The 14,236-nt window shown below is 39.1% G+C and overlaps 2 protein-coding genes across 3 annotated transcripts in view; one reads left to right on the forward strand and one right to left on the reverse strand.

Annotated features, from left to right (window-relative positions):
* The window catches only part of LOC149098984 (kinesin-II 95 kDa subunit-like), a 52,397-nt gene that overhangs the window by 32,394 nt on the left and 5,767 nt on the right, over positions 1 to 14,236 (forward strand). For both annotated transcript variants that reach the window (XM_089277344.1, XM_089277345.1), the window contains 13 exons: positions 636 to 728; positions 980 to 1,051; positions 1,583 to 1,643; positions 1,838 to 1,881; positions 3,581 to 3,624; positions 5,949 to 6,044; positions 7,724 to 7,809; positions 9,902 to 10,038; positions 11,131 to 11,223; positions 11,392 to 11,496; positions 12,481 to 12,600; positions 12,966 to 13,084; positions 13,755 to 13,871. In XM_089277344.1, coding sequence (XP_089133470.1) covers positions 636 to 728; positions 980 to 1,051; positions 1,583 to 1,643; positions 1,838 to 1,881; positions 3,581 to 3,624; positions 5,949 to 6,044; positions 7,724 to 7,809; positions 9,902 to 10,038; positions 11,131 to 11,223; positions 11,392 to 11,496; positions 12,481 to 12,600; positions 12,966 to 13,084; positions 13,755 to 13,871 — 1,187 coding nt within the window. The remainder of the gene's footprint in view (positions 1 to 635; positions 729 to 979; positions 1,052 to 1,582; positions 1,644 to 1,837; positions 1,882 to 3,580; positions 3,625 to 5,948; positions 6,045 to 7,723; positions 7,810 to 9,901; positions 10,039 to 11,130; positions 11,224 to 11,391; positions 11,497 to 12,480; positions 12,601 to 12,965; positions 13,085 to 13,754; positions 13,872 to 14,236) is intronic.
* Positions 2,552 to 3,435, reverse strand: LOC149098985 (THAP domain-containing protein 1-like). The gene is made up of 3 exons (XM_089277350.1): positions 3,161 to 3,435; positions 2,864 to 3,083; positions 2,552 to 2,770 (listed from the first exon to the last, which is right to left on the reverse strand). The coding sequence occupies exons 1-3, from the start codon at positions 3,311 to 3,313 to the stop codon at positions 2,604 to 2,606; spliced, it is 540 nt and encodes a 179-aa protein (XP_089133476.1). The 5' UTR covers positions 3,314 to 3,435; the 3' UTR covers positions 2,552 to 2,603.

Genomic DNA, 14,236 nt, shown 5'->3' on the forward strand with positions numbered 1-14,236 from the left:
CACCTCTCCCCGACAACCAGTCTTCCAAAATACCAATAGTTTCCAAGTCAAATCACCATATTCGGAACCTCTTGTTAGCGACCACCTTTCGTAAGTGACTGCGACCACTTTAAGAGCTAAAAGTTTGAAACAAAATTAACTGAAAACGGAACTTTTCGGAACGACGATGTCACGGTAATCAATACATGTGATTTTTCTGCCCGAGTCTTCCTCAAACACAAATCCAAAATTGTGGCTGAAATGGCGGGAACAACAAGTGGGTGGCCACGTGGGTCCAGCTAGACCCATATTAGCGTGTGCTCAAAGGTGCACTGAATTGAACGTTTCTGCCGCCGGTGATATTGTTGTGTTTTCAAATTTCTCCGTCGAAGTGTGGACAGAAAAATTTTATCTGTTTTCTAGCGTGTGAACGGTAAACATTTGATGGGTTTTCAGAGTGAAAATGCCATTTTCAGATTTTTCCAGAGTAGTGCGGACGAGATCCAAGTAAACTGTAAAAAGTGTTTTCCATCATAAGTGACGACCGCACCACCAATAATTACAAAATAGGAGTAAATGGCTTGATATGTCCGAAGAGGTGATAAAAGGGAAAACAGAGACTGTTAACTGTTGAATATTACGGAATTCTGTTGCAGCCTGGTGCAGATGGTGAGAGTCACATTCGGGTTGGTAAACTGAACATGGTGGACTTAGCTGGGAGTGAAAGGCAGGCCAAGACTGGTGCTACGGTAAGTTCTGCTCTTACTTACAACGGTGTGATAAATTAATTCATCAAAACTATAACATTTTTATTTTCATTTTGGCCGACGTTTCGTTAACGAATAGAAAAGTGCTGTTATGGTTGAATCCAACTGTACCCCGACGCTAAGAAAACAACGGCATAGGCATGAAATCTTTCTACTACCAACTGCTGTTAGTGTGTTAAGTTCCTTCTGTGCTGTTATTGTGTAGCTGGCGTTTTCTTGTCTTTTCATGGTAGGGAGAGAGACTCAAGGAAGCTACTAAAATCAACCTATCACTTTCTGCACTCGGTAACGTGATATCTGCGTTGGTAAGTAAACCGCCGAGTGAATTCTGTTTGTAGATTGAAGTAAAGGATATGAGTCAGTTCCAGATGTCAAAGAAAACAAACAAACAAACAAACATGAAGAAACTTAAACCAATAATAATAACAGCAGCAACAGCATCAAGACAAACAAACCAAACTAACAAACAACAAACAAGCAAAACAAAATGGACCTGCTTTCAATATGGAGTGAACTTCAGTGTAATAGATGAACGTTGTCTCTATTAGAAAGCGACAGTTAACCGTTAATTTTATTTATCCTGTCAAAAGTTAATTTTATGCAAAGAATTTAAATAAGCGGTCCTTACTGTTTTGAACACCACTTTTAAACGCACAAGAGAGAAAGAATTATGAATTAGTATTTTGAATATATTTTGGGGCATGGTCAGGGATGTTCGGTTCTGTACGATTGGTCGGAGTAGGCCTGTTAGATATTGTTTTGAAATTGTCTGTCCCTACGCTTAAAGTAAATGGTCTATCTTAAGCGATCACTTAATTTACTGCTTTCTTGTTTAGGTGGATGGCAAGAGTACTCATATTCCTTACAGAGATTCCAAGCTAACAAGATTGCTACAAGGTGAATTGAATGATAAATGCATTCTTAACGATGAAAAAAGTCATTAACAAGAATTGCCAAATTCGGGGATGTTTGCTAAATATACAAGTATTATCAGTCGCGGCAATAATGTATATTTGTTTTGTTTTTGTTTCGTATTGTTTTGTTTGTTTTTTCTTTGCCGACGAAATTTGGTCTTTCTCTGTTGTGAGCAGATACCCTGGGAGGTAACGCAAGGACGGTTATGGTGGCCAACATAGTAAGTGTTCTGTTCTTTTTCTCATAATGGCTGGTTTGCAGTGTCACTCCATCAAAGATAAAAATCGTAACCATTCAATAAATGAAGTCAAGAAACTGGGATATGATAGATGACTGATTTATAAACAACCTCGCCAAGATTTAGGTTCGTGCAGTTTTTCATTCGCGCGTTATACGGAAAAGTGTTTCACTCAAGTTTATGGAGCTTTATATGGAATCGCCATGTTTGTGCCCCTCGGAGAGACACAAACATGGCGGCCGTAAAGTAACAGAAACATCAGTCCTTGGGTTTTGCCAATGAAATGAAACGTTATTACTCTAGAGCTCTGACACATTGAAATTAACACTTCTTATAGAGCAAGAACTGTTTAGTTACTGAAAACTTGAACAATAACTCATCTTTTGACCTAGTCAAGAGTCTTCTCGGGCCGCCATTTTAATGTCACGCAACGCATAAACTTGGAAATTCAGACGTGCTCTATTACATACTGAGGAACCCTGTCGGACTTAAACGTGGCAAAACGTCAAGTTATTAGAGGGTCCTACGTCTGATGAAACGAAAACTACACAAGGATTGGTAATTTCTTATTTTGGAAAATGATGACGTCACATTCGCCTTAATCACAGTCCGCCATGTTGGATTCAACGTCACCATTTTTCGCATGAAAGCGAGGCCACGCGTGTCGAAACATCATGGCTGAGTCAGCGAGTACTTTGATTTCTTCAGAGTTTTGGTACTGCAATTTGGTGGACATACCGACAACAATATTTACCTGTGACAGTGACAGTGTATATTGGCTCGGGGAAGTCTACAACAGCAGGAGAGGATGACAGTTCCGGTTGGACCTCCACAGAACTTTCCTCACCAGAAGCTTGGCCGAAAGTTGATGCTATGGATTAAAATGAAAAACATAAAAATACTTCTGATTATTTTACGATTTTAACCAAGGAATGTTTAAAGAGATACCGACAACAATATTTACCTGTCACAGTGACAGGGGACGATGGCACGCTTACATCAAACAATCGTACTCGTGCACGCGGTGGTTCTCGCTTTGTCGGAGATTTTCTTTTCCTGGGTGATCTTGACCAGCAAAAAATACTCGGAACTGCATGCTTCTCCAGAACACGCTTCCCTGTTAAAGTCGTCTGAAAATCCGCTTCCTTAAAGTGTACAGAACATACTCTTGTGCTGTTTGTTATCTGTAGATGGACCAGATCATAATAATTAATGTAAATACATGTGCGCGACAATGACATCGATAACCTAACCAACTTACCTGGACACTTTTGCCCACGTCTCGCCGTATTTTGACAACCCACTGCTTTCGAATGGCTTCATCACTGGGAAATTGGTGAAAGGTATGATTTGGAATATTTTTAGCGCGATTATTTTTACATTGCGGCACGCAACAGTGATCTCCGTTGGGCATGATTGCAGATGATCGCCTTGTCTCCTCGATCGCCGGAAGTTGACTTTACACGCGTGGCCTCGCATTGGTGTCAAAAGTACATGACGTCCATCCAAGATGGCTGCTGTGCGATAAAGGCGAATGACAACCGGCAATAGATAGTTGAGACTTCAGCTCAGCACTGAGGTTGAGCTTTAAGAGCGGTATCTTCTGTGTTAGTTTCCTGAATTCGGCAAAACTGTGTTTTCCGTGACAGTCGATAAGTTTATTTTTATGTTGTTCTTGCAGGGTCCGGCAAGTTATAATTTTGAGGAGACAATAACGACATTAAGGTACATGTACTTTATAAAAAGGACGCAAAAATTGGAGTTCAATTCAAACCTTTTAATTTTAAAATCGAACGAGCTCGAGCTCGATCAGTAATCATGAGTAACTGGACCGAGTGGAGTACATTTCGTAGTGGTAATAGGACTGAGTGAAGTCCAATTCGGTCTGGAATCACAAAATCGGACGACCGCGCAGCGGGAGTCCGATATTGTTTATCACGAGTATATGATTACAGACCGAATTGGACGACACGAAGTGTTATTACCAATTAATCATAAAAATTACAATTTCCGAGAAAAGAAGAATAGCCAAGTTATGAAAGAAAGGGAAAATTTGCATTGAAAGACTGACAAATTAGGCGTAAATTGCTGAATGCCACTCTGAAATTTAGCTATAACTTTGAATGTGATTGGTTGATTTAAACTACAACTTTGAATGTGATTGGCTTATAGAACTGTCCAATAACAAACTGTCCAATAACAACTTGGCAAGTGAATTAGTGGAAAATAGGAGTTTTTTAAACCAATCACAATCGAGAAAATTGGGATTTTTATGATTAACAATTACAATTTCCTCAAATGTGATTGGTGCATAAACGGCTGTATTTTGCTCTAATTAATCTGCAAAGTTGTAATCGGACACCTGTAAATCAGACAGTTACATGAGCCAATCATTTTGAGTCCTCTCCACTAAATTCGCCTATCACAACATTGATTACAACTATTATAGTAACCATTTCAAGAAACTGACTTTGTAAAATTGTGCAGGTGAAGTCTCCAGTGGTGACTGTTTTGAAAGGAACTAAACTGCCATTTTGAAAGCTATTCTCCATATTTTTATTACAATATTTAAAACGACTATTAAAAGCTCTTTTTCAAATGAAACTTTCACTTTTGTGGGAAACTGTAATAGTTTTGATTGATTGGTAACAGGACATCGTGTCGTCCAATTCTGTCTGTAATCATACTTGTGATTAACAATCGGACTTTTAATAATTTTCAGTCGCATGATTACAGACCGAATTGGACTCCACTCAGTCCTATTACCATCATTAGGGACTTTAAGCAAAGACAACGCGGACGGCGACGGGAACGCCATGAGATCAGGGAAAAGCCAAAAGGTCCACTGCGCATGACTGGCGGGAAACAAGTTGACGTTCTGCGTTCGGGCCCGACGTGAGTGAAGCACATTTCGCGTTGTCTGAAAACGTGAGTTTTCGCTTTCGTTTCCTCTGCTGTGTCAACGCTAAATAACCCGTGTTACTAATTTCGAGGAACTTTAATGCTTGTCTTCTCTTGTTATGTGACATATTTCATTTTAAAGAAACGTTGCGAAATCTGAATTCAACTCAAGCCGGTCGGCGAACATGTGAGTACCGTGAAATATCTTTTTGAAAGCTTATGTAAATAAAGACAACTTACACGAATTTCAATCGAAATTTTTCCTTTCCAGAAGTACTCAAATGTCAAATGGCTCATTATGGTGAAATTCTAACACATTTAAAAGGGTAGACACCATTAAAACTTGCGTAGCTGTTTCCATTTTCAGTCGTAAGATCAGTGGTTTACCTAGATCTTTATCAGTCGGCACACTGATCTGTCGCGCCAGTCTGATTAAACATCTGCTGATAATAAGTTCATTTACTTCATTGTACAGCTCAGCGAGAAGGGGCAAGTTGCGTTTGTGGAAGCGAAATTCGGACCGGCAATCATAAGGTTGGTCGAGATCATTCGACCGGTTTAAATCGTACAAGAGTAGAAGTTCGTCATCGTTTAACACACCTTCATCGTGATTATCAAGAGTTGATTGCGAACTTCTTTCAATGAAGTCATCCTAGTTCATCCTGATAAACAGAGAACGAATAATGTCAATAAGCTTGACAGTGCGGAAACCGCGGTTTCGGACGGTGCTGCTTAATGTTTGTGAATTCCTGCCACAACGGCCTTCTCTCCCCAGCCTTCTCACAGGTTTCGGCGTCCCCGTTGCCGTCCGCGTTCCCGCTGCTTAAAGTCCCTATTAATATTGGTAACACAACATCACGTCATCCAATTCAATCTGGATTAGCAAATCAGACTCTCGCTTCACGGTCGTCCGAGTTTGTTAATCACTCGTATAATTACAGTCCGAATTGGACTCCTCTCGGTCCTATCACCATTAGAAATAGGCACGCAGAGAACCAATTACGATCAAGAATTTTGTCTTAGATACGGTTATGCGCTGTAGTGTCCCGTTACTCGCGAGCAATACTGTGTACTTTCTGCAGTTTTCATGATTGTCATTTATATTGATTGAACTTAATTAATCAAGCCGTTTTTCTTTGTTGATACAGATATGCAAACCGCGCCAAGAACATCAAAAACAAGCCCAAGATTAACGAAGATCCTAAGGATGCCTTGTTGAGAGAGTTTCAAGAAGAGATTGCAAAGTAAGAGAAAAGTTCCCAGTAATACACAACTAAAATCTGGATTAAAATCTGATAGCATTTTCAAGTGACATCACTGAGTCAGTGAGTAAGTGCTTTACTTGAAGAGACAATTTACGGATCGAGAGATTAGAATGAACATTAGGGACCTTTAGATTGTACTACGAGTACAAGATTGACTGCGAATACGATTTTCAAATTTCAAACCAGTGACGTTTCCAGAGTTCTCTCTCTTCATGTTGGTTTTAGGAAGAGAAGGCTATGACGGGATCAATTCCAAACATACACGTCGTTCCAACTCAGATTTATCGACAATCGGTAAATTGATAGATAAATCAGTAGGTAAAACGTTGTTGATGCGTACTGCCAAATTAAGGACGTACGCGCTAATTGTCATGTTCTGCGTATCCTTACTGCGCACGCAAATTCACACGCCACGTCATGCATGAGAGCGCTCGCTAAGTAATAAAATGAACAATTATGATAGTTCAGATGGCCATTGCTATAGCTTTGCCTGGATTTAACGATGTTGGACGTTAGGTGACCCCTACTTTACTTTCCAGAAACAGTTTTATTTACATTTATCTCTACATTGTCCAAAAATGAACAAAAAATCAATGTGGGAAGTTAAAAAAATTTCAAGATTTCTGTCCACGGGACATCGAATCCTGCCATCTTGCGGCTGCAAGGCTCGTGAAACTGTGGACGCTAAATGCGAATTTGTTCTTTAAGGAACCTCACCAGTTGACTAAGTTCACTTAATAGGTCCACTTAAACACTATTTGGCGGAGAACATTTCACTTCAAAGATCTAATTGGAATATTTTGGGGCTTACAGACATTGTGGCCTTATTCGCTAACGAAGCCCGATTTTTTGCGATTTAGCGTGTTCTTCCGGGCATGTTCTCTCCAAAACGAAGTCGGTGACGCCCCATTTTTTTTTTTTTTTTTTTTTTTTCACATTTCTGGCATAGCTAACTCATCGTCTTATAATGGTAAAAGTCTCAGAAAAAAATCAACGTTGGAAAATTTTCCCGCGAACGTCCTTAATACCGTCCTGAACGCTAAAACTTGACTCAGTTTACGGCTAACCACCGAAACAACAACATGGCGGCGCCGTTTTTGATAGCACATGGCAAAACTCCCCCCGCGGGGATTAATGGGTAACAATATAAAAACCGCACGCAGCGCGGGCTCTTCGCGGCGAAAACTGCAACAGAAACAATGTTCCTAAACTCAAAACAAGTTCCTAATACAAAGGCAGCTCATGGGATGACATGCCTATGTGACGCTATGATGTGAAGCCTGCAAACTAGAATTGAAAAGTTGTTCTCGTACTCAAATATTAAGTGCCCTATTATGTTTAAAAGGTGCCTCATTTCAAAGTGTCTTCCATAAAGCTGGTGTTTTCAAATTCCACCGGTTTAATAAAAACTTCGTTTTCGTGACGGATTAGTGTGGACGGTAGGCCTGACCGTGGCAATAAAGCTGCGTTTTTAAATTTCTCCGGTGCAGTGTGCACGGGGCTTAAGAAATCCATGCAAAATGGTTGGAAGCCACAGTTTGACGTTGTCCCAAGCGTCGTTTGACCGGGGTGCGCCTCCCGCACACTTAGCTTCAAGTTTTAATTGGTTGACTGCTATATGATACTGAACTGGTCTGACTCAATTACTTTATTTACAGGTTAAAGAGAGAGCTGGAAAGGCGCGGTGGCGGTGGAGGAGGAGAAGGATCAAAGAAGGCAAAGAAAAGAAGACAAAGGGAAAATGGTGAGGATTGCAGGAGCATCTTGAGAAAGATGTACTACTTAAGGAGTAACGTCACGGCGACAAAATTTTGAAAAGTTTCTATTTTGTTATTGGTCATAATCATCTTGCTCAGTCCTTCACGCCCTTGTCTATCAGTTTCGATTTAATTATTTCTCCTCTTGTGTCGTTGCTCCTTAGGGCCGATTTACACGATACGACTTTGTCGCATGTGGCAAGTTTACGACAGGCCACGACATGAATTGTTTCGTGTAAATCAAACCTACAACTCGCTTACGACTGTTGTGCACGTCAAAAAAATTGTCGTAGGATTTTAAAACATGTTTTAAAACGCTGCGAGAATCGTAGCCGAAATGGATAGAAAATGACGTATTTTGTGACAAATTGCTACTGAGTAGGGGAGGAAGGAGACGTTTTTTTTGCGTCAAAATGGCGGACGAAGTTGTTGTTGACTGATTCACATGAATTCGTTTCTCGAAAAGTATTGAACGGATTAAAGCGAAAAACATCTCGTTAGAGAGTTTTTTCAAAGCGCAGGACAGCTAAAATATTTGTTTACCATTTGTTAGAACTTTCGCTCCGTGAATCCCGGTGCAAATTTTCACATATATAATTTTGTAAGTGAAAATGTTGTGCGCGTGTAAATGGTCCTAAGTCATGTCGTAGGCCTGTCGTAAGCTTGTCGCATGCGTCAAAGTCGTACCGTGTAAATCGGTCCTTAGAAAACTATTATCTTGATCCTACCTGTAATGGAGCATATTTTCGGTATTGGACTGGAACTAGCTTGCAATTGAGGCTCATGCGGGAGAATATCTTTCTTCAAAAGACTCCCCGCATTAGTAAAGAATTGGTTCATGTTTAGTGTGCGTATATCGAGTTATGGATGCACGTGGGAAGTTATGAGAGCACGAAAGAAGCGTAAGAGTTGCTCGAGGCGATAACCGAGATCAACTCTAGCTTCTTGAGTGTGCTCCCAACTTCCCAATTAGTGCATCCATAACTCGATATACGCACAGCTAAAAGCATGAATCAATTCTTTTAAAACATGGCGACAACATATTGGGCGCTAAAACATGTTTTATTTGTGATTGACTACAAAGTTCTCACAATGCACGGTGAAGGAAAACAATGGTCATTAGGATCCTAACACGCCACAGTCAGTGGAATGAAAACGCTTAACCTGGTTTCTAAAATTGTCAATGAAAAATTCGCTTCGATTTAATTATAATGAAAATGTATGCAAACAAAGTCAAAAATACTTGTTGAAAATGTAGACAAACAAAGTCAAAATACTCAAGTTTAAGTAAACCTCTTAGCTTGGCAAAAGTCAAAGGCACGAAGTAGAGTTTGGATTGTTCAAAATAATATTATTTTCACATTGCCGAAACTTAAACGAAAGGAACTTGCACTAAACTGGACGGAAATTTTGCAGCTATATTGAAAATGCACACGTCATGTTATATACGCACGGCCGTGCGTACATAGAGATTTCGTTCATGATGGCTCAATAGGAATTAGGTAGGACTAGCCCGCGCGCTATGTTATAAAGAGATTTCGTTCATGATGGCTCAATAGAAATTAGGTGGGACTAGCCCGCGCTATGTTACAGCCTTAGTTGCAAGCTAGTCCCAGTCAAATACAGGGAATATTGATATTTGCCATTAGGAAGTAATTTTGTGCGGCAGAGAAATGATTGAAAATATCCCCTCATTGGTCTTTTAATCCAAATGTGATCAGCATCTAATTTTGCTGTCCATGGTAATATATTGTTATGCAAAAGGTGATGAGAAATACGAGATTCATTCACTACAGTACACGCGGTGCAGTACAGAGAAACGATAACAGCGTGCGCTTTTTCAACGCACATTTAAAAAAAAAAAAAAAAAACTGCAGCAGAAACGCGTTTGTAGTTTGTGTGTTTGTTCGTTTGTTTCTGTTATTGTTATTGTTACTGCTGCTGCTGCTGGAAGCTTTGTACCGTTTTTACCAACTACAGTATCTGAGAATCTGAAAACCTGAAAAGGGTGTTGTATTGAAGGTGTTTTATTGTTTGGTTCTATATTCTTGTCTTGTTTTGTTTTGTTTGCCTTTTAAGGCTCTATCGTCGAAGAAGAAGACGAAGAAGGCGAGGAAGGAGAATCGAAGAGTACAGAAGATAAAATCAAGCTTGAACAAGCCAAGCTTGAAGAAGACAAGAAATCTCTGCAGGATAACCACACAATGATGGCCGAGGTGTGCATCCACCACGCGCTGATTTATTTCTCGTTCACCTGTGAACATGCACTGTGTTTCTATCGAGTTTTAGTATAAATCTACTCTCGCCGGTTCTATCACCAATGCCGTTCTCTGATTGGCTACGCTACTCTCTATCTATTCTGTGTTATAGTTCACCACTAAATTTTCTCCGATTCTTATTGGTTTAATTAATCACGTGACGCGATAGTGCTCATCCGCGGAGAGACACCATCAGCCCATAGTGCCCGTCCGAGGAAAATACCCGGATGGATAGTGCTCGTCCGTGAAAATGTTTCTGTAAATAAGCGTGCTAATAGAAAATAAACAATTCAAATTGTATTCAGTGGATTTCTGACTGCTTTCTTTTTCAAATTTATATTTGGCTTTCACGGCTGGCATCTAAAAAAGTTGAAAATGATTCAATATGATTTTTGAACTGGCGCGCGGAAGAAAATTTAGTGGTAAACAATAAAGACAATAGAGTGTTTATGTCTCGGAACTATCGGTCTGAGAGTTGCCCCTTGGAAATTTGATGTTCTTAAAACTAGTATATTTATTTTAAGAACATCAAATTTCCGCGGGGCAACTATCAGCCGATAGTTCCTCAACAGAAACACTCTATTGTTTAAATAGATAGTGAGTAACGTAGCAGTGTGCCCTTGTAAACAAAATAACGGCCGCTTCTTGGCGTTTTGGAAGTGTCTGTGAAGAGGATTGAGATAAAGTTTTGAACGAAGGGTAGATTTATACTAAAACAATTAGATTTTCGCTCTCGATTTCTATCTATAATCCCCAGCTAAAACTGAGGAATATCTGAGTGATATTTCCCATTTTTTAAAACTGTGCGTCTTGCAAAAATTAATCAAAGGATAATAAACACAATAGCCTCTATTTGGCGCGAAAATATGCTCAGTTTTCCCCGAGCTACGTTCTCGGAAAACTGTTTCTTTCTCGAAACAGATAATGTCCGCGGACAAATTTTGGAGCATATTTTCGCGCCAAATGGAGGCTATTGTTTATTTAACACAAGAATTTTTCAGTTGATACCACTTTTGACTATTACTTATTCTCTACTTTTCTTTTTTTAAGGAAAAAGAGAAACTCATGGGTGAAATTCAGAAGAGGGCGCAGCTGTTGAAAAAGCAACAAGAAGCACAATCTGCTTTAAAATCAAAAATCAAGGTAAGTTGATTTATAACAACGGTAACTAAAAGTGGAATGGGATCGTTTTCTTCTGAGCTTTTGGTTAATGTCATATTAATTATATACTAAACTTACAAGATAAGGCCTGTACACGAGGGTTAAGGCATCTTGTTAAAGACTTGTTTCTGTGTCTTTTTTTCTTAAAAGATGATGGAAAGCAAATTACTGGTTGGAGGGAAGAGCATTATCGACAAAACGTCTGAACAAGAACGGGCGCTAGAGGAACGAAGGAAACAGATCGCTGAACAACAGGTAATGACATGTACTAGCTACCGAGCTCGCTAATCTCGCTTTCTTCTTTCAGGATAACACCAAAATGTCTCTACATAATTATATAATTATCACGCATGGCTTTATTAAAATTAGAACCTTCTTTTGAATAGAAGAATCAATTGTAATCCCCATCAACCCCAGCAAAAAGGGGCTCAAATTCGAGCTTTAAGTTATTTCGCTCCAATAATACCCAACCCTGTTTTCCTTAGAGAAAAGTACAATTTTTTCCAGAACTTTCTTTTTTCTTTATAATTCTGTCCAATTTACCTATTTAAGTCTCTATAACGAGCAAACTTTGGGCCGATAAACGATCTTATGCATTTTTGCCAAAAATACAGAGGATTAGGTTGTGCTTTTCTTTAACCCTTCAACGCCCAAATTTTCTCGAAAAATGCCGTTTTTGACCGTGAAATCAGTTATTGTGGCTGCCATGACGCTAAATGGGCCTTAGTTTTGCTGAAAACTGCTTTTTTTTTTAACCAAAAAGGTAGATTTCCCGAAGATTAGGTACAAAAGTGTACAATATTGTAACTTGGTGCATGCTCATAAGCCAGAATTTTGGACTTTTGGTCATTTTACCACCATTTTGCACCAAAACTGTTAACGTTGTTTTTCAATTTGCTACGTCAAATGCCGTCGATATCCAAAGTCGACCGTTGTGCGGATAGATCTATCCTAGCTCCACTATCTGCTTATCAAGAATATCTGGTGACATTTCAATTCAGGTGATACAAAGAGCACGACCACTCAGGACTGTGTATATGCGTGCTTGGCAGTCAAAGGGTTAACGGCATTTTTTGTGAAATTTGGGTGTTAAAGGGTTAATATTTCCACGATTCTTATTGTTTCAATGTTGTATCGATGTTGCTCGTTTGTTTACCGCGATACCAAACTATTCTCTTAAGATTCCTTTCACATTTGTCAAAATTCTCTCTTTGTCTCTAAATTCTATTTCATTTTTAGCGCCGTGAAAGAGAAATGCAACAAAAGCTTGAGGAGAAGGACGAAAACACCCTGGAAATAAAAGAAACGTTCACATCGCTTCAACAAGAAGTGGATAGCAAAACTAAGAAGCTGAAAAAGGTGAAAAAAAAAAGGTTAATAAAATACAGTCTCTCTTTCTCGAGTGGCCATCGCTTCAAAGATTCAGATATCACACAATACATTTGATATTAGCTATAGGGACGGTCAGTGAATGCAATGACTATCATCGAAGAATCCACTGGTGATGCAAGACTTTGAATTACATTTTGTACTCAGCGGACTAGAGGAAAATAATAAAACAAGCAGAAAATCGCAAACCACACTGAGAAAAATGTCTGTGTAGCAGTCACTTCGACAGCGCAAGAGCACAGGGGAGCATTTCAAGAGCGTTGAATACGTAGGAAAGGAAAATCTAGTAAAGTAGCGTAGAAAGCTAACTTGTTAGTCTGAAATCTGTCTTGCAGTTGTTTGTAAAGTTACAAACCATTCGGTCAGAGATCTCTGACCAGCAAGAAGCGCATATTCAAGAAAGGCAAGAGTTAGAGCAAGCACTGGAAGATCTGACAAGGGAACTGAAACTAAAGTGAGTTACAAACTAAAGCTTCAGTTTTATAACACGTCTAGTTAGTCCAGGGGCCCGTTTCTTGAAGGTCGCGAAAAGACTTCGCACTCGGAAAGCCATAGCAAAATCTTAAACCTTATGATTACAGAGCTGTTTTATTCACATATTCTTAATATGAACAGATTCCGTTCATACAAGAAGTTTTTAGATACAGATTAATTTTTAAAATGGCTTTCCGGGCCCGAAAAATTTCCGGGGCTTTCAAGAAACCGATTCCAGGTCTTGAGAATAAATGAGCTGAGGTTTTGTTTAGAGTTGCCACAGGTCAGGAATTGTTCAGGGGAAAAAAACCTTTAATGTCGGGGAAAAGTCAAGGGTTTTATCTTGAGTTACGAAAAAAATTACATTTTGAAGGAAAGTCAGTAAAATCTGAAATAGTTTAGCATGGCTGATTCAATTCCATTATAGGCTGGAAGAAACATTTCGGGTTACTGTGATGTTACTGAAGTTTTTCCCTAATGAGGGACAATTTGATATTTATATTCAGGTGAAAATCAGGGAATTTTGAAAACTGATGTCTGTGGTAAACATATTTGTTAAAGTAGCCTGTCAATTCTTCCCAAGATAATTTTTATGGAATCCTTGTTTCACAAGCTATTTGACGTGATTATTTCCTTTCTTTCTTTTGTAGAACGTTAATAATAGAGAACTTCATTCCTCCAGACGAGAAAGTCAAATTAACAAACAGAGCGAGTTACGATGAAGAGAACGAAGAGTGGAAGTTAAAACCTTCTTCTCAGAATGGCAGGTGATGGACACTTTGTTGACTCGTACACAAATTCCTATTCCTTTTTTTTTTTTTTTTTTTTTAATAAAGTACGTTGTAGAGTGATACTGGGAAAGGTTTTGTTTTGATTGCTTTGTATTTTCATTTAAAGAACCTTAGTCAGTCTCGATGCCATCGAAATTATTGATATTACATGGTGAAGCGAAATCGTATTGCTTTCCTGTAACTTGTGTTCCTAAAAGTACGTTTAATCATCTTTAGTGGTTATGTTTCGACTTGCTCCGAATAAAATATAATAGCCAAACTCTCGCTTGTTAACAAAAACAAAGGTGTGGCTGACTAGGGTCCTTTAAGAGTGAATAGCGGTACTCCTTGTCGTTTCTTGT

Source organism: Orbicella faveolata, unplaced genomic scaffold (genome assembly GCF_042242905.1).
Source record: "Orbicella faveolata isolate gen_17 unplaced genomic scaffold, um_ofav_v1 contig_46, whole genome shotgun sequence".
Taxonomy (NCBI): Eukaryota; Metazoa; Cnidaria; class Anthozoa; order Scleractinia; family Merulinidae; genus Orbicella; species Orbicella faveolata.

What these genes read in the sequence shown, in the direction of transcription:
- LOC149098985 (XM_089277350.1), bottom strand. Translation starts at nt 3,313, where the DNA reads ATGCCCAACGGAGATCACTGTTGCGTGCCGCAATGTAAAAATAATCGC. An exon ending in ACGTGGGCAAAAGTGTCCAG is followed by an intron (nt 3,084 to 3,160) that starts GTAAGTTGGTTA and finishes GTCCATCTACAG; the next exon opens with ATAACAAACAGCACAAGAGT. An exon ending in GTCCCCTGTCACTGTGACAG is followed by an intron (nt 2,771 to 2,863) that starts GTAAATATTGTT and finishes TTTAATCCATAG; the next exon opens with CATCAACTTTCGGCCAAGCT.